Below are 27,053 nucleotides of genomic sequence, written 5' to 3' on the forward strand. Positions count from 1 at the left end.
GATCCGAAAATTCTGTTTTGTGAAACTGATATTGGGGATGTTTCCCTTGTTGGTTACGTTTCTCATTTCATTTTTCACTGCCCCATTTATGCTTAATGTTCGGAAGTATTTATAAAAATGTTAAACCCGCATAGGAAATTTTAATTCGTAAATGCTGAATGGACAAACTGCAACATCAGGAAGTAAACTTCAGTTAGATGTACAAAACATTTTGCTGCCATAGCATACACATAAATCTGAGACGAGATTAGATTGTAGCCTATAGTCTGGTTTAGACACAATCATTTCTTCCATAACACTTCCGTGAACTGGGCGTAATGACCATATGATAAAACTCGTGCTTTGAATGAAAGAAGTACCTCCTGTAAACTAATGTATTTTTGTGTGACCGAGACTTAAAACATAGCTTCCACCAGTGATACCTGCAACATTCAGGCAACACAGTCACGAGAAGAGAAGAAAGGTGAACAGTAGAAATCACCTTAGCTTGGGAAGCCTGAGTGGCGTAGGCCTCGGTGCTGAAACCTATATTCGTGGTAATCTGCTGCGCCACAGCCAACTATGCTGTTTCAGGACGAAGTGCAATCTCTCACGTAAGGTACATGGTAATAGGCCTCAGTGAAACGTTGCGTCTCATTACTGCATGTCACAAGCCAATTACCGTCCACCGAATGTAAGCTCTCGCTGGAACTGTTCTGCGCAAGAGTGTGAATTGCATGGAGACAGAAACAAGAAACAAACAACAGCCTCTATGTGACCATTGACCATATGAACCAAGGACCCGTTCACACCACAGTTTCTTAGGAAAGATAATATTTCTGGACCAAAATTGTGAAACTAATAGACATTTGAAATCGAAAGCCGAGAATCAGATGGCAAGGCTGTTAATTCCAGATATTGGACTGACAGGTGGCAAGTCTGTTAATTCCAAACATTGAACAGATATTGAGTAATCTTGAAACAGAAAATATGTCAATAGAGAAAAGTTTATACATTGTCCGGCTCTACTTGGATGAAACTTGCCTGTGTCTCAGAGTGACGAAGTCAGCTAAACCGTCCTTTGAGATACTGTATAGTTTTAAACACTTTCATAAAGAGTGAAGCAATATATAAAGTCATATGATAAATTCCTTGATGAAATTTTAGTTTTATTCTATGAGGATCCAAAGAAGAGCGGCAAGTTTGGTCACGGTTCTGTTTAGTAAGCACGAGAGCGTCATGGAGATGCTCATCAAACTGTGCGCGCTGTAATTTGTCTAATCTTGTACTCGCGGTCCATACGGGAGTGATACATAGGGGTTGTAGTATATTCCTAAATTCATCACTTATAATTGGTTCTTGAAACTTTGTAAGCAGGATTTCTGGGGATAGTTTGCGTCTGTTTTCAAGAGTCTGCCAAATAAATTTCTTTAGTATCTCCGTGATACTGTGCTATGAATCAGACAAACCTGTGACCATTCGTGCTGCCCTTCTGTGTATACGTTAAATATCCTCTGTTAGTACTGTTTGGCACAAGTCTCACATATTCCAGCAGTATTCTAGGATGGGTGGAGGAGTGTTTTGTAAGCAATCTTCTTAGCAGACTGATGACATTTCCCTAGTATTCTACCAATAAATTGAAGCCTGTCAGCCACGCGGAAGGGCCGCGCGGTTTGAGGCGTCATGTCACGGATTGCGCGGCCCCTCCCGCCGGGGGTTTGAGTCCTCCCTCGAGGATGTGTGTGTGTGTGTGTGTGTGTGTGTGTGTGTGTGTGTGTGTGTGTGTGTGTGTGTGTGTGTGTGTGTGTGTGTGTTTTGTTCTTGGCATAAGTTAGTTTAAGCATTGTGTAAGTCTAGGGATCGATGACCTCAGCAGTTTGGCCCCTTAGGCATTCACACACATTTGAACATTTGACGCCTGCCACGAGCTTTACCTACGACTGAGGCTATATGATCGTTCCATTTCAAAGCCCTTCAAATTGTTACACTCAAGTAGTATGAGTTCTATTCTAGTTGTGATTCACTGATATTAGATTTTTAAGTACACAATTTTAAATTTCTGAACATTTAAAGCAAGTTTCCAATACTTACAATTACAAAACTTTGAAATCTAAAAATGTTTTGCAGCCTTATTCACACCATATTTCATTACAGATAACCGCAACATCCGCGAAACGTGTGAGGTTGCTATTAATATAGCCTACAGAGTCATTAATATACAACTTGAACAATAAGATTTCAGACACATTTCCCCGACAAATATCTGAAATTCCTTCTACAATTGTCGATGAATCACCATGTAAGGTAGCATGCTGCGTCGTCCCTATCACGAAATCTTCAAAAATGGTTCAAATGGCTGTGAGCACTATGGGACTTAACATCTGAGGTCATCAGTCCTCTAGAACTTAGAACTACTTAAACCTAACTAACCTAAGGACATCACACACAGCCATGCCCGAGACAGGATTCGAACCTGCTACCATAGCAGTCGCGCGGTTTCGGGCTGAAGTGCCTAGAACCGCTCCGCCACACACCGAAACATGGCTTGCAGAATTTATGTGTAATGGTATGATATGTCGGACATTCAGCTGTATACATCGGCCATGCACAGTAACGACCCATTTCAAACCCACAACTATCTCCGAGTCGGACTCCAATCACACACGATGATGGCACACTGCATGCAACGCTTGGCGATGTTCGTTTCCTCACCTACGAATGCCCGCCTTAAAGGCTTCTTCGTAGTTAGAATCCTGGTTGTCCATGGCTGAATGGTTGAGGAATCAGGTGCAGCAGAAGTTTGCGGCGGCGTGTCAGGAAGAGCACTGGACCCTCGGCCGTGGAGCGACTGAAGCCGTACTACCGCAGCGAGTTCTGCGAATCCGCACGAAGTGTGGTAGCAGGAACCCGGCGCTGCTCGCCCCGTTATCAGCAGTCAAGTGCCGACTTGGCGCTTCCCTATCGTCGCTCCAGACCTGCTCTCCCCGCAGAAACGCCGCATATTGCTTTACCTGACGCACGAACAGCATACGCGGAGTTTATTTTTGGAGGTAACTGAAGTCTTTCGCTTAAAGTACGGCCTGATAAGGGTAAGTTGACGGAGGCCTGACGGCTAGAGTGAGACGGAAAGCGTGTTAAGCAAGTCGGGAGGCGTGGCCAAACCGGCCATGCGCAGCGTGGAGGCGGAGCTAGGCGCCAGATAGCAGAAGCTGAGCGGGTAGCTCGGAGAGGTGGCATCGAGGACCCTCCCGCCGTTGTAAATAACCAGTGCTCACGCGGGCGACTTCAGCTGGCTGCGGGAACAAACAGTCATAAAATACCACATGGGAAAATAATATATTTTAAACTCAATGAATTCCAAGCGTACCAAACAGGGCATCTATCTCAACAACAAAAATCTCAATGAACTGCACAGGTTATAATGATGTACAAAGCTATAAAACCAGGTGCGTATCTACGGTTCGATTCTGCGGGGGATGGCGTGTTACACAGTTTGTCCACCTCCCGCTCCCCCTACCCCCAAATATAACTTGCCATCACGCTAGCCGGCCGCGGTGGCCGAGCGGTTCTAGGCGCTTCAGTCCGGAACCACGCGACTGCTACGGTCGCAGGTTCGAATCCTGCCTCGGGCATGGATGTGTGTGACGTCTTTAGGTTAGTTAGGTTTAAGTAGTATTAAGTTCTAGGGGACTGATGACCTAAGATGTTGGTTCCATAGTGCTCAGAGCCATTTGAACCATTTGAGCCACCACGCTAACTTTTAACGAGCTACAGATGTCTAGTATAATAAAAAGAATATATTATCATCGAATTAAAACATCTATGTACAACTGTGGTTAGTACAGTGCTTCAGTGCGACTTCCAAAAAACAGCAGTTCGGAAAAATAAATTATATGAATAGCATTTGTCCAAAAATTTGAAAAGTAGCTGTATCACGCAACTGTTTTTAAGATTTACACTGCCGGAAAAAAAAGCAACACCCTCAAGGACAAGGTCACTTTATCGACCTTCAAGGTGAGTTCTGACGGTGTTTGTTTTTTATTTAATGTGACAGATAGTTCATCAATGTAGTGGTATACGATGACAAATTCAGACCAAGTTAAACACACATGTCACAGTAAAGGGTCCCCAAACAGCCGCATCAATAAACAACGTATCCCCCTCTGGTGGAAACGCAGGCGTGTATTCTCACTTGCTAACCCTCATAAAGGGGCCCAATGGCATCCTGCTATAGACTTCCTATTTTGCGCCTTTTGTCGCAGTTCGGCAATGGTTCTCTCAGGCCGTGGAGAACGAGTAAGTTCTCTCTTCGTGATGTATCATACGTGTTCAACTGGCGAGACATCTGATGGACTTGCAGTTCAGAGCAGCTGTTGTAAATCACGAAGCGCGCGTTGCAACGCAGCACTTGTATGTGGACTTGCATTGCACTGTTGAAAAAAGCGCATACCACCTTCGTGTCGAAAAAGGACACTAGAACGGGAATAAAAGCCTGTGCAATGTAGCGAGCACTGGTTACTTTAATCTGCAGAAACACCAGATATGACCATGAGTAGTACCTGATGACGGCTAGGATGAGATCTGTGTTTCGTGGGAAAATGCACTCTGGAATAGGCAGCTCATCAGGTCTACACCATACACGTGTACGTCCATCACTCGCATACAGACACAACCAACTCTCTTCACTGAAGACAACAGAGCGCCATTCCTCTCTCGAGTCAACCCTTTCACGACACCACAGTAGTGGTAGCCTGACCAGAGGTACAAGTCACCTTAATCCTGCTGCGAGCAGACGGTTGCCAATGGTCCCTGATGGCAAGGCAGGTGCAACGTGTGTCCGGATTTCGCTGTGGATGACGTCCGGTTGGTCACCGCTGATCGCACAATGTGTCAGACTAGACGTGGGTCTGTTGTATACGGGCGTCCAGAACCTGGTCTACAGTTTTGGAAATATTCCACAGACTACTATTGAAAGCAGCGACACACTATCGATACACTATACTCAACATGTGCAGCAATCCCTCGATACGCCCATCCAGCTTCCAGCAGGTCCACGACGCTACCCCACTCAAATTCAGCAGGAGAACATACTCGTCGGCGGGGCATGATTGAACCCTTGAATGAATCTTGGAAACATTTCCACCTCTAACCTCAGCACAGTAACTGTCTGCAGAGTCAAAGAAGAGGGTACACAGACAGGCCTTCTGAGCGCCACATGATCGCCGATGACCGTGACAAATGAATCACTAACACATGTAATGGTACTTGAATTACGTAACCATTACGGCACCTCATCTGAACCTCTCGATACCAGCAATATTTTACTGTGTTTCTGTAAAGTAGTTAACATATTTCTGAGCCAACATTCAGATTTAATTTGATTAATGTAGAGGTACTTTGATACATCGATATGTTTATATTGCAATGATATTATTCTTATGTGTATTCTTTCTTTTGTCACTATGATCTTTGACGTACTTGTAACTCTGATTTTTGGACGCGTAAGCGGTTAGTTAGTTAGTTAGAGAGTCGGACCTTGAAAAAGTCAGGTCTTGGACGTCATGTTGGAAAAACGCATATTATAGCCAGTTTATAAAATGTGAACATTAACAGTGAGGCAGATGTTTTCAGGTATGTTTTGTATTGTGAAGTGATGTTTTGTGTGTTACGTGATATTGCAGCAAAAGTAATAAAAAAGAAGTGTAACTTAAATTCGGAGTGCTGATTACTTTCTTACACCATTGTCCTGCAAAAGTGTAATCTTCCGTAATGGTTTGTGAAGCGCATCTACAAAACTTTTGAATATCGCAGAATAAAACCTAGGCCTCTTTGCATCCGAGCTTGGAATCATCACCACCTAGATTTTCGACGATTGAGCCATGATTTTACAACGAGACCAGCGTGGGAAACACGAAAAGATGAGTGCATAGTTTATTCATTTTTACATGAAATGACTGTATTAACTGTGCTCTAATGACACCTGCCACATAATAACTTTGTTGTTGCCCGAAAATGCAGTATTTAGCAGCGTGAGCAACACCACAATCATTATTAAATTTTGACCTTTGTTGTGGTAGGGTTGTTAGACACTACAACCCTTGAGTATGCACAATTAGGTTATTTGCAGATGATGCCATCATTTATCGCCTAGTAAAGTCATAAGAAGACCAAAACAAATCGCAAAACGATTTAGGAAAGATATTTGTATGGTGTGAAAATTGGCAATTGACTCTAAATAATGAAAAGTGTGAGGCCATCCACATGAGTGCTAAAAGGAATCCATTAAACTTCTGTTGCAAAATAAATCAATCAGATCTAAGGGCAGTCAATTCAGCCAAATATCTAGGAATTACAATTACGAACAACTTAATTTGGAAAGAACACAGAGAATGTGTTTTGGGAAAGGCGAACCGATGACTGAATTTTATTGGCAAAACACGTAGAAGACGCAACAGATCTACTAAAGAGACTGTCTACACTATGTTTGTCCGTCCTCTTTTGGAGTGCTGCTGCGCTATGTGGGATCCTTACCAGATAGAATTAACGGAATAAATAGAGAAAGTTCAAAGAAGAGCAGCACATTTTTTTATTATCGAGAAATAGTGGAGAGAGTGTCAGGGACATAATACAGGAATTGGGGTGGACATCATTTAAACAAAGGCAAACGCGTTGCAGAGGGACCTTCTCGCGAAATTTCAGTCATCGACTTTCTCCTCCGAATGTATTTTCTTGACACCGATCTACATAAGGAGAAACGATCATCATAATATAATAAGAGATATCAGAGATCGCTCGGAAAGATATAAGTGTTCGTTTTTTTCCGCGAGCTGTTCGAGAGTGGAGTAATAGAGAATTATCGTGAAGGTGGTTCGATGAACGCTCTGCCAGATACTAAAGTGTGATTTGTAGAGTAACCAAGTATACGTAGATTTAGAGTACTATCATGATGCCACTGATCACAGTCCTTGAGAGTATTGCATTTTCTTTTCCGGCAGTGCAAAAAAGCAATAAACTTTCAAACATTGACACTGTCATAACTTAGTATGAAATCGAAGGTTGCTCCCACCATTATTAATAGTTCACTTAGCGTAACGACTGTGAACACAAGCCTGTAAACTATGATTATACGAGCGAGTAGATAAGTGGAATACTGCTTCTTTCAACCGTTTTCACCTATGTTCGGGGAGATCATCCGTCATTCTCAGTCGTTGGTCAATGAAATAGCTGACATCGGTATTGTGAGTAATTTATTGCCAGGAAGGATCAGACTAATTTCAATGACCCGTTTCGGTCGGCATGCAATCCCTCAGATCGTAAAACACATTCCATGTTGCCATCCCATCACTGTAGAAACCACATTACCAAAGGACATTGCTTACAAAGCAATGGCAGAATATCGCTCAACTATGAGCGATCTATACCAAATAGAACTGACAGGTGATATTGAATGTATACAAAGAAGGGAGCACGAGTGGTCACACAGGTTTATGTGACTCAGAGGAGAGCATCACAGAAATGTAGAAAATCCTTGACTGGCAGATACTTGAAAATAGACCTCAGTTAAATGAAAATGAAACAGACGGAGATAAGTAAGTATTCTTTCAAAAGTAATCGCCATAGCTGTTAATACATTTGTAGCACTGTCAGACAAGTCGCACAATTCCTTCCTGAAAAATGTTTGCGGTTGCGTGTGGAACCATGGTTATATCCAGCCGTGTATCTCTTCTTCCAACGGCAACGAATTTCTTTGTTCAGGGCTCCAAAAATATGTAAATCACATGGGAAGAGATCGGAACTGTTTGCAAGATGTGTAATGGCTTCTCAGCGAAACTTCTGCAGCATAGCTGAAACAACCTTGGCAACATATGGGAGGCATTAGGCAATGGTAGAGATTACCAGGAAGACGTGAATAAAATATCCCCTTGATGCAATGAACAGGAGCTCTCATTAAATGTACAGAGATGTAATACAGTCTTGATAGCAAAGAGAAAGAACCCGATAGTATCTCATTATAAGATTAGTGGGCCGGCCGTTGTGACCTAGCGGTTATAGGCGCTTCAGTCCGGAACCACGCGGCTGCTACGGTCGCAGGTTCGAATCCTGCCTCGGGCATGAATGTGTGTGATGTTCAAATGGCTCTGAGCACTATGGGACTTAACATCTGAGGTCATCAGTCATCCTAAAACTTAGAACTACTTAAACCTAACTAACCTAAGAACATCACACACATCCATGCCCGAGGCAGGATGCGAACCTGCGACCGTAGCGGTCGCGCGGTTCCAGACTGAAGCGCCGAGAACCGCTCGGCCACTAGCGGCCGGCCGTGTGTGATGTCCTTAGGTTGGCTAGGTTTAAGTAGTTCTAAGTTCTAGGGGCCTGATGACCACAGATGTTAAGTCCCATAGTGCCTAGAGCCATTTTTAAGATTAGTGGTGCACATCTAGAGTCCGCAAGCCACCTACGGCAGAGGATGAACATTCGGTGTAGGGAGTGGCAATTGCCCCTCAGCATTGGAAATGTAACTTACTCTGTATACATAGCCAGTAAGACCAATTACTGCAGAAATATCACTGGAAGTAGTTACTCTCACAAACTATCTAGAAGTACGCTTACGGAGCGAGTTAAAGTGTAATGACCGCATAAAACTACTTACAAGAAAGACAAATTCCAGAGAGTCGTAGAAGAGTCAACAAATATATTGCTTTATCCTATATATATCTCGCGAGAGACCATGAAGGTAAAATTAGAGAGATTCGAACGCACACGGAGGCTACCGGCAATCGTTCTTCCGTAAATCACTCGCGACTGTGACAGGAAAGGGGTTAAATGACAGTGGTACACAAAGTACCCTCCGCCAAACATGGCAACATGACTTGCGGAGTATAGATATACCTGTAGACCAGTCCGGGTAGCCGCGCGTGTTAACATGACCATTTACGGGATGGGGTGGTATGTCGGGCCCACAGAATATCCGCCCGGCGGATTGACAACGAGATGTTGGTGTGCAGGTCAGTCTTGATGTCGTTTTTAGGCAGTTTCCCACATCCATCTAAGTGCATACCGGGTTCGTTCCCATGTTCCGCCTTAGACATACGCTACCCAAACATTTAGAACACTTTCTCACACATCAACACAGAACTTAACCCTCAAACAGTATGGTTGTTGGAGGCGAAATAGATAGTACAGTCGGGTCGGATCCGACCCGCTCCGTCTTCGTGAAAGTTGGTGTGTATAATAGTATACAATAAGTATTTTTGTTGAATAATAAAATTTATTGACAGTAAGTTACATGACAAAAATCATTTTTATAAACATCGCATTTAACCGTTAGACCTTAGTGGCTTCTACCGAAAGAGGTAGAAGGACAGTGAAGCTACCATTACGCGCTACATGGTTGGACGTCCACGACTCTTCACAGAATGTGAGGTTTGGAGGCTTGTCTGCTCTGTGGCATCTCTGCCGAAAGAGCACAATGCTGTAACACGCACAAGTGTTTCGGAGGATACTGCTCATCGTACATTGTTGAACACGGAGCTCCGCAGCAGACCACCCCTACGTGGTCACGTTGGCCCAACGACGTCGTCAGTTACTAATGCAGTTGACTCGGGCCCATCGTCGATCAATGGAAACGTGTCGACTCTTCGGGTTTTGCTACATTTGGTCTATGGTCGTCTCCACATACGCCGTCATCGAAGTGAGCGCCGGCTCCAGACGTGCAGCACGCCACGGACGCTGGCTGGTGAGAGCAGTATTATGCTATGGGAGACATTCTCCTTCACTCACGTGAGACCTGTGGTAGTAATCTAAGACATGCTGACAGTTGTGTACCACCTGAACCCTTCATGCTTTATGTCTTCCACGACGGTGATGTCATCTTTCAGCAGTACAATTGTCCATTTCTCGGAGGCAGAACCGTGTTACAGTGGTTTAAGGAGCATTATAATGCACTCACGTTGTCTCGGCAGCCAAAATCGCCGGATGTAAATGCTATGGCACCAATCTGGGTCGCTATAGGGCCTCATGACCGTGAATGCAAATCAGCGACCCGTTATTTACGCGAATTACGTGACCTGTGAGTAGACATCTAAAGCCACATACCTCCACAAACCTACCAAAAAACTGCCGGATCCCTCGTATCCAGAATCAGTGATGTTTTTCGTTCCAAAGACGGACAAACAAACCATTAAGCCGGTGGTCATTTGTTTTGGCTCATCATGTACATCTGCAATGTAAAAGAAAGTGAGCGTTAATTTCCACATACACGTATATTCGCCAAATTAGTGCCCACTATTCTAAAGTGTGTACTCCAGTGCTCGATTTCCATGTCTAATAACTGTTGACATTTTAGAAGTTAGGCACAATAATCCAATGTCTAACCAGACCAGGCTTATAACTGCAGATAAATATGTGTTAGCTAAGCAGGTAAATAAACAGACTGAATGTAACTAATTAGGCCTACTCTTAATATAAATCACAACACACCCTCAAAGTACATATTCCCACATTTAAAGGATATAGACAATGCATCATTTTATTCACAAGAAAAAATATAATCGATAATATTAATTGAGAATTACTGCTATTACTACAAATGACACTGATCTACTGAAGGCTATGCACAATAACAGCAGTCTGCAGTCAGCAGGTTCACTAAAAGCTTTATAGACTGCATTTTTCCTATAATATTGCTCCCAATATTCTAAATATACGTCAGCAGTCCGAAAAGTCCTAAGTTCACGTTTCAGTTGCATTTAAATACACAAATTGTGTGTTCAATCTGTGAAGTTGCCTTTCTGAAAACTATAGCTTGCGACAATAGAGCCTGTAACGAACAACACCACCACAGACACACACAACGCAACCATCTTATTAGGGAAGGAAGGAAGGAAGAAAGGAATGAGGTGCTTTTATTACCAAAACATCACTAAACCGCAAAAGGGATATGCACTGCTTTTAAATGTACGACCAAAGACGATAACAGAGAGAGAGATGTGACATTTCCAAAGACAATTTCAGAGGCGATATCACGGAAAAACTGCTTACCATATATTGTAAGACTTCTCACAATTTGTAAGCAGAAACTAAATATTAGCAAATCTAAATTGTCCGCATAACTCATTAAAATACATTTTTATTATAGTATAAGCTAATGGTGTGGGTTCCTGTTGTCATGTCCTAGTTCATGAACCACGGGCAACGTATGAGTGGCCAAGTAAGTGGCCCGGACAGTCAGGATACCAGTTACTTTGGAATAAAGCTGGGCATCTCTGACATATTCTGAGTCGTGGTCACCTTTGTGCTCTGACGGCAAAGACTACCAAATCCACCGGTTAGTCCTTCAACCGTCAGGAGTAAAACCCAATGGGACCCGGGGCAAGTAAGGCTAGCAACCTGCTTCCCTGGTACTTTAAATATGATGCTGGCAACAATCAGAGCAAAATGCCTCGGACCTTTGGAGGTGACAGAGTCCCACCTCTAATTGACAAACCAGGGACTCCTAAGATACGACTCGGCAAACGAATGGTAACGAGATGGGGAGCTATTAATATCAATTGGGGCTACTCTAGGAAGAAGGTAGAGTTAGCAGAGGCTGCAAGTAAGATGGGTTTGGACGTTTTAGCTATTAGTGACATTCGGGTAAGGGGTCAGAAAGAAGAGGAAGTGGGAGAATACAAGGTTTACCATTCAGGAGTCAAAGCAGGAAAAGCACAATGAGGTGTAGGGCTTTACATCAGGAAAGAAATGGAACCCAGCGTAGTTGCAATAAGGTACGTAAACGAACGACTGATGTGGATAGATTTGACAGTGTCTAGCAAGAAAATTAGGATTGTGTCAGTATATTCGCATTGTGAAGGGACAGATCAAGATATGATGGGTAGTTTTTATGACGCACTCAGTGACGTAGTTGTTAGAGTAAAGGACAAGGACAGTGTTCTGCTCATGAGTGTTTTTAATCCCAGGATTGGAAATCGAACAGAAGGGTATGAAAAGGTTATGAGTAAATTTGGAGAGGATATGGAGGCCAACAGAAACGGGAAAAAACTTTGGATTTTTGTGCCAGTATGGGCTTATTAATCACAAACTCCTTTTCTAAACATAAGAACATTCACCGGTATACTTGGGAAGGCAGGGGAACCAGATCTGTCATTGACTATATAATAACAGATCAGGAATTCAGGAAGGCTGTAAGGGACACACTTGTATTCAGGGGATTCTTTGATGGCACTGATCACTATTTAATCTGCAGTGAAATTGGTATTGTGAGGCCGAAAGTGCAGCAGGTCAGGTCCATATGTAGGAGGAGAAGAGTGGAGAAACTTCAGGATAAGGAAATCAGGCACAAGTACATAACAGTGATCTCAGAAAGGTACCAGTTAGTTGAATGTAGTCAATTACGGTCACTGGAAAAGGAATGGACAAGGTACAGGGACACAGTACTAGAAGTGGCTAAAGAATGTCTTGCAACAGTAGTGTGCAAAGGTAGGATGAAGCAAACAGCTTGATGGAATGACACAGTCAAGGCAGCCTGTAAAAGGAAAAAGATGGCGTATCAAAAATGGCTACATACTAGAACTCAGGTAGACAGAGAAAGTTATGTTGAAGGAAGAAACACAGCCAAACAGATAATTGCAGCATCCAAGAAGAAATCATGGGAAGACATTGGAAACAGGTTGGAGACTTTGGGTCAAGCTGTTGGAAAACCATTCTGGAGTGTAATTAGCAGTCTTCGAAAGGAAGGTAAGAAGGAAATGACAAGTATTATGGACAGGTCAGGAAAACTGCTGGTGAATCCTGTTGATGCCTTGGGCAGATGGAGGGAATATTTTGAAGGGTTGCTCAATGTAGGTGAAAATACGATCAGTAATGTTTCAGATTTCGATGTACAATGGGATAGGAATGATGATGGAAGTAGGATCATATTTGAGGAAGTGGAGAAAATGGTCAATATACTGCAATGCAATAAAGCGTCTGGGGAGGATGAAATTAAGTCGGAACTCATCAAATACAGTGGAATGTCAGGTCTTAAATGGCTACATAGGATAATTGAAATGGCCTGGGAGTCGGGACAGGTTCCATCAGACTGGACAAAAGCAGTAATCACACCAATCTTTAAACATGGAAACAGAGAAGATTGTAACAACTACAGAGGTATCTCTTAATCAGCGTTGTGGGTAAAATCTTCTCAGGTATTGTTGAAAGGAAAGCGCGAGTATTAGATGAGGACAAATTGGATGAAAATCAGTGTGGGTTTAGGCCTCTTAGAGATTGGCAGGACCAGATCTTTAGCTTACAGCAAATAATGGAGAAGTGTTACGAGTGGAACAGGGAATTGTATCTATGCTTTATAGATCTAGAAAAGGCATATGACCGGGTTCCTAGAAGGAAGTTATTGTCTGTTCTACGAGATTACGGAATAGGAGGCAAACTTTTGCAAAAAAAATGGTTCAAATGGCTCTGAGCACTATGGGACTTAACATCTGTGGTCATCAGTTCCCTAGAACTTAGAACTACTTAAACCTAACTAACCTAAGGACATCACACACACCCATGCCCGAGGCAGGATTCGAACCTGCGACCGTAGCAGTCGCGCGGCTCCGGACTGAGCGCCTAGAACCGCGAGACCACCGCGGCCGGCCGCAAACTTTTGCAAGCAATTGAAGGTCCTTACATAGACAGTCAGGCAGCAGTTAGAGTTGACGGTAAATTGAGTTCATTATTCAGAGTAGTTTCAGGGATAAGACAAGGCTGCAACCTGTCTCCACTGTTGTTCATATTATTTATGGATCATATGTTGAAAACAATAAACTGGCTTGCTGAGATTAAGATATGTGAACACAAAATAAGCAGTCTCGCATATGCGGATGACTTAGTGGTGATGGCAGATTCGATTGAAAGTTTGCAAAGTAATATTTCAGAGCTAGATCAGAAATGTAAGAACTATTGTATGAAGATTAACATCTCCAAAACGAAAGTAATGTCAGTGGGAAAGAGATATAAACGGATTGAGAGCCAAATAGGAGGAACAAAGTTAGAACAGGTGGACGGTTTCAAGAACTTAGGATGTATATTCTCACAAGATGGCAACATAGTGAAAGAACTGGAAGCGAGGTGTATCAAAGCTAATGCAGTGAGCGCTCAGCTACGATCTACTCTCTTCTGCAAGAAGGAAGTCAGTACCAAGACTAAGTTATCTGTGCACCGTTCAATCTTTCGACTTTGTTGTATGGGAGCGAAAGCTGGGTGGATTCAGGTTACCTTATCAATAAGGTTGAGGTTACTGATATAAAGTAGCTAGGATGATTGCAGGTACTAGTAGATGGGGACAATGGTAGGAGGGTGTCCACACTGAGGAAATCAAAGAAAAACTGGGAATGAACTCTACAGATGTAGCAGTCAGAGCTAACAGGCTTAGATGGTGGGGGCATGTTACACGTATGGGAGAAGCAAGGTTACCCAAGAGATTCATGAGTTCAGCAGTAGAGGGTAGGAGGAGTCGGGATAGATCAAGGAGAAGGTACCTGGATTCGGTTAAGAATGATTTTGAAGTAATAGGCTTAACATCAGTAGAGGCATCAATGTTAGCACTGAATAGGGGATCATGGAGGAATTTTATAAGGGGAACTATGCTCCAGACTGAACGCTGAAAGGCATAATCAGTCTTTAATGATGATGATGATGATGATGATATAAGCTAAATCGCTATGAAAATTATATTTCGTAAACCTTGCAATCAAAATGAAGCATCAAAATACACATAATTTCTAACGCAAGGCATTGTAGACCACCATCCATTGCTACAAATGCTAAACAAATGCCACACCACGCATTAAAGTGATATTATTCTCTATAGCATACAGATATGTAGACGTAGATGTTGAAGTCGTCGTGTTCTAAAATTTAGTGGATCACAATCGGAAATGACGTTAGAGAATCCACCAATGCATGATGCTGCCTCAGTTGAAATATACGCTTAACATCAAGCTCTCACCCACTTCATTCATGTTCAGACTTCCAACAACCTAAGCTTAAACAAAATGGTACCAATATGATATCTCAACACTGCAGTGTGACAGCGTGACAGTGCCGGTTTGCAGAGACTAAGTTATTGACATTGTAATACACCAAATACAGAGACGAAGTAAAGTGATTAAAGCAGCAATAGTGGAGAGGAATTGCCAGTAATTCCAGAAGTGACGTAATTATACCCCATAACAGAGTAGTTGAAAATAAATAGAAAAGTCATCTTTTGCATGTCTAAACAGTCTTTCACAGGGATCAAACAACCACCCATTGTGTAGTGGCCTCCAACCTGGTAATACCATGTTCTTTAGCCAAGAAAAACAAACTTTTCCCGTAGTCGCATGTGTGGACACTTTACAAAATCTATGAGGTAGTTACCAATAACTTTGCTCACTCCTGGGCTTTTGGTTTGACACATAAATATGTTGCATAGTTTTACTCTACAGTTGGAGGGCATCCACGTAAAACAGTCAACCCCAATATCCATATCGCATAAAATAACCCTAGTTGTCGCTGTATATGCGAGACATCACCTTTAAGCGAACATTACGCTCCAGCCTAGGAGAAACTTTATAGAGCTACCGAAGCTGGCTGTTTCCGTTAATGTAGATTTCTATTGTACTTCCATGAGGTAGAACAGTATGTGAATTCCACATGTGCTCTGTATAAATTAATGTTGTCATAGCATATTCAGCAAATAATGAAGTAATGGGATAATTTATTGGTAAATACTGCGATTTGTGTGTGACAGAGTATCGAATCGCGAACTACAGAGGGTACCGCTGACAGTACTGTGGAGAACAAGGCTTCTCCTGTTTTAACACAGCATTTCTGTCGGATTCAGAGCAGCTTATTATAGCTGTATGCAGACAGAGTCTACAGGTAAGCCAGTAGACAATCAGTAGAAACGTTAGTAAACACAATATAGCGACTGTTCTGCAAATTATTCGTTAATTGACACCACATGGAAATAAGTGACTCGGAGTAGAGAGGAACGCATTATAAATACTGTCAGGTGGTGTTTAATACACTTAAAGTTAGAGCACATGATCCATCCTGTCCACAGCTATAAGATCCTATTGTACCCTTTATTTGGATTCTGAATGCAGTGGTATTCTAACCCAATATGTACGAGCTGCAATAAAGTTCTGGCAATGAACACAACAAGCATTTCCAGAATTTAAAATTGATAGTATATCACCAGCTTGCAACGGTAATTCAGAAACGCTCCACAGCTGCCTGCTGTCATATTCCCATGATGAACCTCTTTGCATACAGAAAACATGTCAACCTGTGTGTAGTGTCCCACAGTTTGTATACTGAGTAATAAGTCCCTAAGCACCGTAAATGTGTTATGTATATGAAAGAAAAGAAAGCCGGAGATGTGGGACTTCGCAGTCATATAGGAGGTTACTACGCTTTCACTTATATAGTGTCAGCTACTTTTCAACATCCTGCAACTATCCACATCCCACACACATAGATCGTCGTAACTGGGAGATTTTTTAGGATTTTGCCTGGCCAGTGAATAACAAAGCATAACATATTCTCAAACTTTATTTATTCTTTTATGTACACTCACACAAAGATAACAACCGTAACAGGCGAAAGTGTGTTGTTGGTGAGTTAGGGGCCTTGTTCTTCTTTAGTAAACAATCCAGCCACTTGCGCTAGCCTAAATTAATGACCCTTATGTAAACAAACTGTTCACTTGGGCGCATGTTTTGTTTATTCATCTCATAATTCAAAAAAATGGCTCTAAGCACTATGGGACTCAACTGCTGTGGTCATCAGTCCCCTAGAACTTAGACCTACTTAAACCTAACTAACCTAAGGACATCACACACATCCACGCCCGAGGCAGGATTCGAACCTGCGACCGTAGCAGTCCCGCGGTTCCGGACTGCGCGCCTAGAACCGCTAGACCACCGCGGCCGGCATCTCATAATTAATGAGAAATAATTGTCACGATAATTACCATAATTTGCGTGCAAAATGGCAGCATGTTTACTCAGGTGTCCATGGTTCAAATGGCTCTGAGCGCTATTGGACTTAACTGCTGAGGTCATCAGTCCCCTAGAACTTAGAATTACTTAAACCTAACTAATCTAAAGACATCACACACATCCCTGCGCGAGGCAGGATTCCAGACTGTAGCGCCTAGAACCACTCGGCCACTCCGGCCGGCGGTGTTCAATGCTTTTAGCTAAAAGTGATAACTGTCATTTTTAATTATGGCAACTTACGACCCAAAAAATGACAGCTTGCCACTGCGCTGGTCGTTCCCCTACCAACACCACTGCCTCCACTGCTCACTAGCATCAATGAGATTGTCATTCTTAATGTGGATGTCACAGGAACCGCAGCAGTATCAGTAAATTAAGGTGATGCAAATTTTCAGCGTAGCATAGTAAACAGCGGTTTCGGCCTAGGTTTCACAAATGCTTGGCACTTGACGCTATTTTCTGCAACATAAGACGCTATTTACGGTTTCGTGGATAATTTATACTAATTTTTAAAGAAGGTGTACATTTCATTGCTATTTTCCCCATATTTTTAAGAAAATACATGTACATACGGGTTTCGTTGCTGTTCTTCCCTACTTTTTAAAAAGACATGTAAATATTGCTTTAGTGACTAATTGTACAATGTCACAAATTTCCACCCAACCGGTTGCAAATAGAATTTAAAATTCTTTAACTAGTTTTCAACGCCAACTAGGGGTGCCTTCTTCAGATGAAACTGTTAACTTACATGTGGTTAAAAGGAAATTTGAGCGACATCGCTCTAGTCAAAACATAATACATTTTCCACCTGAATACATAACAGGTATAGTCAGAATTTTAAAACAATATATAAATATGCCACAGTTCGCATTTTAGTACTGCCGCAAGATAAGTACTGGGTTAATATTAGAATAATTATAACATATATATCTAAACAAGTACCACACAATGCAGTGGTCCCTTAAAAACCATGTAAAAGACAAAAAAATTTCCCTACGCCGCGCAGCAACCCGTATCACTCAGCAGAACACGCTGTGTCTTCACCACACTGCATCGCACGTCACAGAGTGTGTGCCTGTAATGAGACGGCCCGCCGCCTCGCAGGACCAGTGCTGTCCCCTCCCCTCTGCAGGCAGCGGGCGTAAAGACAGAAGTGCTTTGTGTAACCTCTTGCGGCTGGTCGCGTGCCAATGTGACGCCGCTTTGCCTCGGCGTGCGAGACAGTACGCCTCTGTCAGACTCTACGAAAGCCTCCCGCACTTATAACGATTAATAAATTTGCTGTGACCACTTTCTTTCATCCTACGTATTAGAGCAGATTTGGGATATGCAATCTGTATTCTGCAGACTCTCTGATCTTAAGTATCCGGACACTTACTATCGGACATAAATACGAGATCTGTCTACTGGTGAAAGAGAAAAAGAACGTGGCAGACAAGCCTGAGATGCGTGCGCAAGATCTGCGATGCACTGTAAATGCTGTATTCTGCAGACTCTCTGATTTTAAGTATCCGGACACTTACTATCGGACATAAATACGAGATCTGTCTACTGGTGAAAGAGAAAAAGAACGTGGCAGACAAGCCTGAGACGCGTGCGCAAGGTCTGCGATGCACTGTAAATGCTTTATTTTTCCAAGACAGTGTAGCGTAACACAACAGTAACATTTCGACAGTGCTTAATGTGTTTCCTCTTCTAAATACACAAAACGGAGACAAAATAATATGTTTACAGCATGCATAAGGATAGGACGAAGACTCTTTTATTCTCACGACACTTGGAAGATGCAGAAAATCCATACAAAAAAAGATTAGCATGCACCACGCTTGTTCACCCCTTCTCTCAATTATTTCTGCGTGGTATAGAAAAAAAATGTGCAAATGTGTGTGAAATCTTATGGGACTTAACTGCCTAAATTATCCTATGGACAAACACACACACCCATGCCCGAGGGAGGACTTGAACCTCCGCGTGGTATAGAATCATTACCAAATAGGATTGACGGATGACACATAAAATAGTTTTTGAAAGGAAAGTCAGTCATTTTTGGATTTTCGTGAAATAGATGAGAGGCTCCTAGGGATGACGACCTTTCTCCACATAGGCCTGCACTCCACTCAGCGAACGGTTTCCTTGATTGCACTGATTCGTGTTAGCGAATAAAAAATTTAAGCTTCGGTCACATTCGTGAATGGATTTAGCAACCTCAGAGGAGATGGACTTCCAATACACCGACGAAATCGGTACATGCACCCGTAACACAGTCCTATTAAAAGTATGCCAACACCTATTAGTGAATATTTTTGTGGGTTACAACATATACATTCCTAACTCACATCATCCTGATTTTGAAATGTATAGCTCGAAAGCTGTAGTTTTTAATGAAACATCAGCAACTTTCAGTGAAATCGAATATTCTAATCATTATTGTACAGTTATTCGCACAACTATGTCACGTACCTGACAGATGCATCTGTGTGAACGTAGTTTGTCCCATAATACCGAAAACATATCGCCACAGATCCTCAATTTTCTTTTTCCGTTCTTATGTATATTAATCTTGCCAGCAGTTTAGATACATGAGATGTTAGCCTGATTGTGCGATAGTTTTCGAACCTGTCTCCCCTTGCTATATCTTGGCATTGTGTTGTTGTGTTTTCCGAAAGTCTGATGGTATACCGCCAGTCTCATAGATTCAGTGCACTAACTTGAATAGTCGTTTGGTCGCCTGTTCCCATAATGGTTTTAGAATGTTATCTATCCCATCTAATTCATTTGGATCTCAAGACTTCCAGAGCTCTTTTAAATTGTGACTCTAGTACTGGATCCCCTGTGTCTTCCTTATCGGCTCCTGTTTCTTCACCTATCACGCCATCAGACAAATTCTCCCCCTCATAGTGTCCTTACATGCACTCTTTCCACCTAACCGTTCTTTTCTCTGTGTTTAATAGGGAGTTCCCACTACACTCTTAATGTCACCACCCTTGCTTTTAATTTCATCGAAGGCTGTTTTGACTTTTCTATAAGCTAAGTTAGTCCTTCCGACGATCATTTCTTTTTAGATTTCTTCATTTTTTTCTTACACACATATCGCTTTGGCTGCCCTTCACCTATTTATTTCATTCCCGAGGTATTTGTATAGTTGTATTTCTGTCTTTCCGTGAATATTTTTGTACTTCCTCGATAAATTCGTCAATCAATTCACGTATAGTCGCTAATTTTCTGATTGCAGCCCCTTTGTGAGACGTATGTGAGAGGTAGTGAGGCTGTCTCTGGATACTCCCAGCCAAGTCACAGACCCCTGCTAATTCTCTCTAAATCCCATCATGTTGCGACAGCTCTGTCCCATTAGTTAGAAGGCTGTCTAGCCCTCTACCTGTCACTGGTTATCTAGAGAGCTGACACAACGAGAAATAATAGCACACTAACGTTCAGGAAGATATTCACTACCATGTGGATGCTTATATCCACATATTTCTTACGATTGGTACTTCTTCTAGTGACATGTAGTAAATCGCGTGATAGAACAATAGCAGATCTCTTTTACACCCCCTTAAAAATCCATGCAAATAAATTTGAGCCTGAATATTCTTTTGCTTTAACTAACCGACCTGTCAGTTCTTAGTGTTTGGGCTACTTCCCTTAAGTTTCCAGCAAATAAATCTGAGCCCAACATACGAGTTCTTCAGCTCGCTCCAGATGCTTACAGCTAGGCATTTTACTGCAGTTAACGCTTCCGATGGCAGTGTGCGTCATTTCTAGTCCTATTAATGTGCAATAGATTAAGTTACGTTCAGGTCAACAACCAGCCCAACCACAGATCTTCCCATTCGCTTGTAGACAACTGCATCACCTACGAACATCCTACATCTAAAACAAATACGCCGGAAGCCGCTGTACAGTGCATGGTAGATGGTACCTCACACTAGTATTATTACCCATACATCCCAATCTCATGCACTTATCGAGTAAAAAAACTATTCTGTATACACTTCCATGCGTACCCTCAACCACTATTATTTTTACCGCGAAGGGTAGCCGCGCGGTCTATGGGCGTCTTATCACGGTACGTGCGGCTCCCCCGTCGGGGGTTCGAGTCCTCCCTCGGGCATGGAGTGTGTGTGTGTGTTGTCCATAGCGTAAGTTAGTGTAAGTTAGATTAAATAGTGTGTAGGCTTAGGGACCGATGACCTCAGCAGTTTGGTCCCATACGATCTTACCACAAATTTCCATTATGTTTCTGGGAGAAAAACGTCGTCGTTCCCAGAGATATTTTTTTCGTTGAATATTTGAATCGAGTGTGCCAACCTATATGATCCTAGCAGCATCCACATGATGCTTCTGCTACGCATATCAGCCACGTAACACAAACCGATGTGGGCTCACATGATTGGTAGGCAGCGACTATGTGGTGTTGAGTTTTCGAATCATGTTATTGACTTGTTCAATTAGTAAAACTCTTTCTCTCGAATAAATCTTCCAATTTTTTTGAAACTGTAATCAAGTGTTTTTCTGTATACGTACATCACATTTACCGATTTCCGTCCCATTCGGATAACTCCTTCATGCTGAATTTTTTTGTCTTAGAGTGTAATTCAACATAGTATTGTCATTATTGCCAAGTGGAAGACATACGAGAATTATAAAATTATATATTAGGTAAGATTCTCTAAATGGACAGAGTATGCATCATAACGTAACTCATGTAATAACAAATGAACAAAATTTTTCAGGTTACAAAAAATAAAATGATTTTTTATATTAGGTCACGGTATGCATCATAAACGAAGGAAAGCAGGATTTAAACGCTTAAACAACCAGAACCAGTGCAATATACACACACAACAGTCACAATTATGTGACCATCGCCTGTGATGGACGTCAATGCGCAATAAGCACTCACAGACGATAGGTGGCAGCACTAACTCTCAACAGTATATAAAGCATGTCTAGGGGACCCGGAAAACAGTGCATTCGTTGTCGTAAAGCGGAAACGGAGAGATTTATCTAACGTGCAAAAGGGCATAAGCATGGTCTTTCGCGCCAAAGGTGGAAGCATTTCCGAAACGGCTAAGTTTGTGAAATCAAAATATGGCTCTGAGCACTATGGGACTTAACATCTGAGGTCATCATTCCTTATAACTTATAACTATTTAAACCTAACTAATCTAAGGTCATCAGACACATCCATGCCCGAGGCAGGATTCGAACCTGCGACCGTAGCGGTCGTGCGGTTCCAGACTGAAGCGTCTAGAACCGCTTGGCCACAGCGGCCGGCTAAGTTTGTGAACTGTTCGTGTGCCATCGTGATTAAAATATACCGTGCATCGCAAAACGGCGATATCCAAAACCGCCCCTTAGGCAACTGTGGTGCGCCGAGGACCATAGATGGCAGCGGTGAACGACAGCTGCGGAGATGTGTACAGGCGAACATACGTGCAACTGTTGAGCAGCTGACTGTCCAGGTGAACCAAAGGGCTACCAACAGTCTCCGCTCAATGGCCATTCTGCGAATGATGGCGCGTGTGGGCCCTCGCAGCAGGCGCCTGGTTCATGCACTTATGCTGACTGCTGATCATTAGCTGGAATTTTCAAGCCAGTACGGCAGATGAACGTCTACTGAGTGGCGACATGTGATATTTTCAGATGAATCACGTTTTATGCTCCATCGGACCAGTGGCAGCTGGTGCGTACAGCGAGAAACATCTGAAAGCAAACACCCTGCAACAATCGTCGGAGGACGGAGCCCTATGGTCTGGGGAATGCTTTCATGGTATGTCCTGGGAGACACAGTAGATCGATACAAGTATGCATTTATCCTTGGGGGACCACGTCCACCCTTACATGCAGTTTGGCCGCGCGGGATTAGCCGAGCGGTCTGGGGCGCTGCAGTCATGGACTGTGCGGCTGATCCGGGCGGAGGTTCTAGTCCTCCCTCCGGCATGGGTGTGTGTGTATTTGTCCTTAGGATAATTAGGGTTAAGTAGTGTGTAAGCTTAGGGACTGATGACCTTAGCAGTTAAGTCCCATAAGATTTCACACAAATTTGAACATTTTTTGAACATGCTGTTTGTTTTTCCTCAGCACTATGGCATCTACCTGCACGGAAACACAACGTGTCACACAGTTCGCAGTGTGCATGCCTGGTTTGGAGAGCACCAGGATGAGTTCATCGCTCTCTCTTGACCACCAAACTCCCCTGCTGCTGCTACACTCGTAGGTTCGAATCCTGCCTCGGGCATGGATGTGTGTGATGTCTTTAGGTTAGTTAGGTTTAAGCAGTTCTCAGTCTAGGGTACTGACGACCTCAGATGGTAAGTCCCTTAGTGCTTAGAGCCATTTGAACCATTTTTTAACCAAATTCCCTGGATTTAAATCCAATTAAGAATTTGTGGGACCACAACCTGGCTGTTCGCGCCATGGATTTTCAACCGAGAAACACAGCGCAGCTGGCCACGACACTGGAGAAGCCATGGCACCACATGCCTGTCGGTACCTTCCGGAACCTTACTAATACTCTTCGTGCACGTCTCGCTGTGGTCAATGATACAAAATGTAGTTATTCAGGCTATCGACAGATGGTCATATTAATGTAACTGGACAGTGTAGTTGTTAACAAGGGAAGTAACCCAGCAGATTAATGAGCTTTAACTACGACGTCATTCGAAGATTCAACCTCTAGAGTGTTACTCGAAACATTGATGATCTGCCTCGCAGTGGTCGACCGCGGTAAGCAACATCAGCTGATGATCGCTACCTACAAAATATTAGCCTACTCTAAGGAGGGGGATTTTGCAACAGAACTGTCTGCTGCGTTTTTGGAGACAACTGGAGGGGCTATGTTGATCGAAACAAAACGTAACCGTCGCCACACATTCAAATTGGGCTCTAGGCGTGCATTACGACCAAAAGTTGTTTTTTTTTTTTTTTTTTTTTCAAAGAAAAGCGTTATGGTCCACGAGAGTGCTGAAGCTTGATGATCACCAACGAAGAGTGTGGAGCTGGCCATATACCAACACATATCTCAAGCAGGCAGTTTCTAGAATTCAGCAGTGCTGTGGGTCAGTCATTTTTAGGGCTAGTATCATGTATGAATGTCTTACGCCTCTCATCTCTGTCTGTGGTGTACTGAGGGCTTCACAGTACCGGGAAAAGATCCTCCAACCCTATGTCCAACCCTACAGTAAATTTTTTGACAAAGAGTTGATCTTTTGACTTTAAACCCTGTGAGTCTTAGCCAACCCATGTTAAAATATGCAGGAGGTGCAAAACTATTTTTAGGAGTTATTTTCTCATAGATCCAACACGGCGAAAACTATATCAAATTTGGCAGCCAACTAAAGATAATATAATTGAACACCTGCTTACAGCTATGCGAAACGCGAGGCATCTTCTACTTTTGATGTGCTATCGGCGAATGCATGACTGTATCGCAGTCCAGGAATTCATGTTTTGCAGAGAAGGACTTTTAAGACTCCTGCGCTAAAGAATTAGTATATTCCTATTTAGTAGACATGCAATTAATTTACTTCACTGGTTTTTCTGGCACATAAATACTGAATATTACTTTTATATGAATGCAAATAAATTAAACTTGAATGAAACCATAGTGTTTGCTTGTTCTTCTTCGACAGTAGTTAGATACTGTTTGACATTGTGATGTTGCACACAGTTTGGTGCAGGTAAGTTCCTATGGGACCAAACTCCTGAGGTCATCGGTCTCTATGCTTACACACTACTTAATGTAACAAACTAACTTAAGCTAAGGACAACACACACACCCATGCCCGAGGGAGGTCTCGGGCCCGATTCGGGGGGGTGGGGGGTGGGGTGAGGGGTTGGGGGGGGGGGGGGGGAGCCACGCGAACCGTGGCAAGACTCCACAGACTTCGTGTTCGCGGCTACCCCGCGCGGCTTGCACACAATTCTAAGTGTACTCAGTTATCAGATATTTTCGACGTAACACTTCTGCCTATCTTACATCAAAGTATTAGTCAAACAGCCATTTAGTGACACGTGCGGCATACATGGTTCAAATGGCTCTGAGCACTATGGGACTTAACATCTGAGGTAATCAGTCCCCTAGAACTTAGAACTACTTAAACCTAACTAACCTAAGGACATCACACACATCCAAGTCCGAGGCTGGATTCGAACCTGCGACTGTAGCAGTCGCGAGGTTCCGGACTGAGCGGCATACATATATTTTAAAATATAGAAAAAATGTTTGTTATGATAAGTGAAACTATTTTTAAAAATTGATTACAAATAGCATGTTTAATGTGAAATTTTATGTTCCAATTGAAGAAAGATACCTGAAATTAGTTATGTTGCGATATTGAGCTCAAGGATATATATTGAGGTTAACAGGAAATTACGAAGGATAGTTAGTGTTTCCATCATTGATGGGATAGGCGATACTCTGAGATCCCCAGACGAAAATCCTATATCTCAGAAATCAATTATTAATTCAGATACGACTACAAATTTGGAGAGTGAAAATATTTAAAAACTAGTTGGTGACAGCCGAAGCGTCCATAGCAAAATTCCTGAATTTACCTCTTGCCAAGAATGTAGTCATCGTTACGTAACACTAGAAAGTTGTTGATTGAAAGACGAAGAAGAAAGTAGGAAAATTTTCAACAATACGTGCAGTCTATACCGGAAGATAGGTTAAATCTTCCAGCAGTTGGAGCGTTTATTTCAGGCAGAAACATTAGAGCTAGCGCTTAGAACAACAAATTTGTCTGAAACTCACATGGTCAAGGGTAATCTATAAACGTGGACTTAATATCAATAGTCAATACTTCTACTGGCTGCAGTAGCAGTAGCAGTAGCCGTAGCAGTGATAGTGGTAGGTGATTTTAACTTGCCTGGTATGGAATGGTAAAACTACGCATACACTACCGCCGGTATAGACAAACTGTCTGGGCAAGCACTGCTGAAACCGTTATCAGACAACTGCTTCGAACGATTAATACGACAGCCCGTACACGAAAGAAATATTTTTGACCATTTGCCTACAAAAAGGCCCGATCTTTTCGAGAGTGATATCAAAACACAGGAATTAATGGCCATGAGACAGTTACAGTAACGAAAGCTATGCAAGGAGATGTGTTGCGGTTATTTCTCCTAATGTGATTGTTAGTTCTCAGTTTCGGAAGACTGCCTTTGTCTGATTTGTGAATAACTGAGCACTTTGTCGCTCATCTATTTGGAGAGACCTAATCTGAATAGGCGAAATTTTTCTCTGTGTGTACAGCTTTGCAATTCTTCCGCTTGGGTCTACGGTTGCTGTGAGTATTTCCTGGAGTAACGGGTTTGGAATCAGAATGTGAGATCATATTGACGTCCATTCCCACAATTTTAGATTAGTGTGGAACAGAGTTTACTTTGTGACTCTTTTGCAGGCACACTTGCTATGTGCGTCCTGGCTTACGGCAGTGTCGGCATTTCGCTTGGCAGCAGAAGCAGTGTTTGCAGCCATGCGTTACACAGCACTTAACACAACACTTCGGAGCGTGTGAAATTGCGCAAAAACTGACTGGATGCCTCGTCTGCCTACGTAGCTGCTTGTGGATGTTGTCAACATGAGCCCTGCAGAGCTGGGCCCGCTTAGAACTGAGTCAGCGTTCCAACAACAGGCACGTTTAAGTCTAGTTCTGGAAAGTTGTGCACTTCCTGAGATTCAGTCCGTTTAAGCACGTCAGTGAGTGCAAGATCGCGATGCCTTAAAATCTCAGCACATATTCTACTACCAGTAAAATTCTGAATAATTGCATCACGAAGCATTTCGTCTTGGAATGAAGCTCCAAATGATCAGCTAAATTTACAAATCCTATGCATGTCCTACCGTTCATCGATCCATTCCTCATACGTTTGACTACTATTACGGCTTGTACGAAAGACTTTGTAAAGAGCAGCAAACTACATAAATCTGTAACTAAATAGATTCGTCTGTTTTGCTAACGAGGTGGCTGAGAGGTGGTGTAGACAATACAGATATTCAGTAAATGAGTAGAACACCAGAATATTTATTTGAATTAG

The 27,053-nt window shown here is 42.7% G+C and overlaps 1 protein-coding gene across 3 annotated transcripts in view; it reads right to left on the reverse strand.

Annotated features, from left to right (window-relative positions):
* The window catches only part of LOC126299359 (uncharacterized), a 168,669-nt gene that overhangs the window by 63,695 nt on the left and 77,921 nt on the right, over nucleotides 1-27,053 (reverse strand). The window contains exon 2 of one of the 3 annotated variants that reach the window (XR_007552786.1): nucleotides 10,092-10,201. Coding sequence is in view for 2 of the 3 variants with exons in the window: in XM_049991217.1 (XP_049847174.1) it covers nucleotides 10,078-10,201 (124 nt within the window). In the remaining variant the exon portion in view is untranslated. Of the gene's footprint in view, nucleotides 1-2,691; nucleotides 2,781-10,077; nucleotides 10,202-27,053 lie in introns of those variants that run through there. The other 2 variants (XM_049991217.1, XM_049991218.1) reach the window with 2 other exon arrangements.

Source organism: Schistocerca gregaria, chromosome X, assembly GCF_023897955.1.
Source record: "Schistocerca gregaria isolate iqSchGreg1 chromosome X, iqSchGreg1.2, whole genome shotgun sequence".
Classification (NCBI taxonomy): domain Eukaryota; kingdom Metazoa; phylum Arthropoda; class Insecta; order Orthoptera; family Acrididae; genus Schistocerca; species Schistocerca gregaria.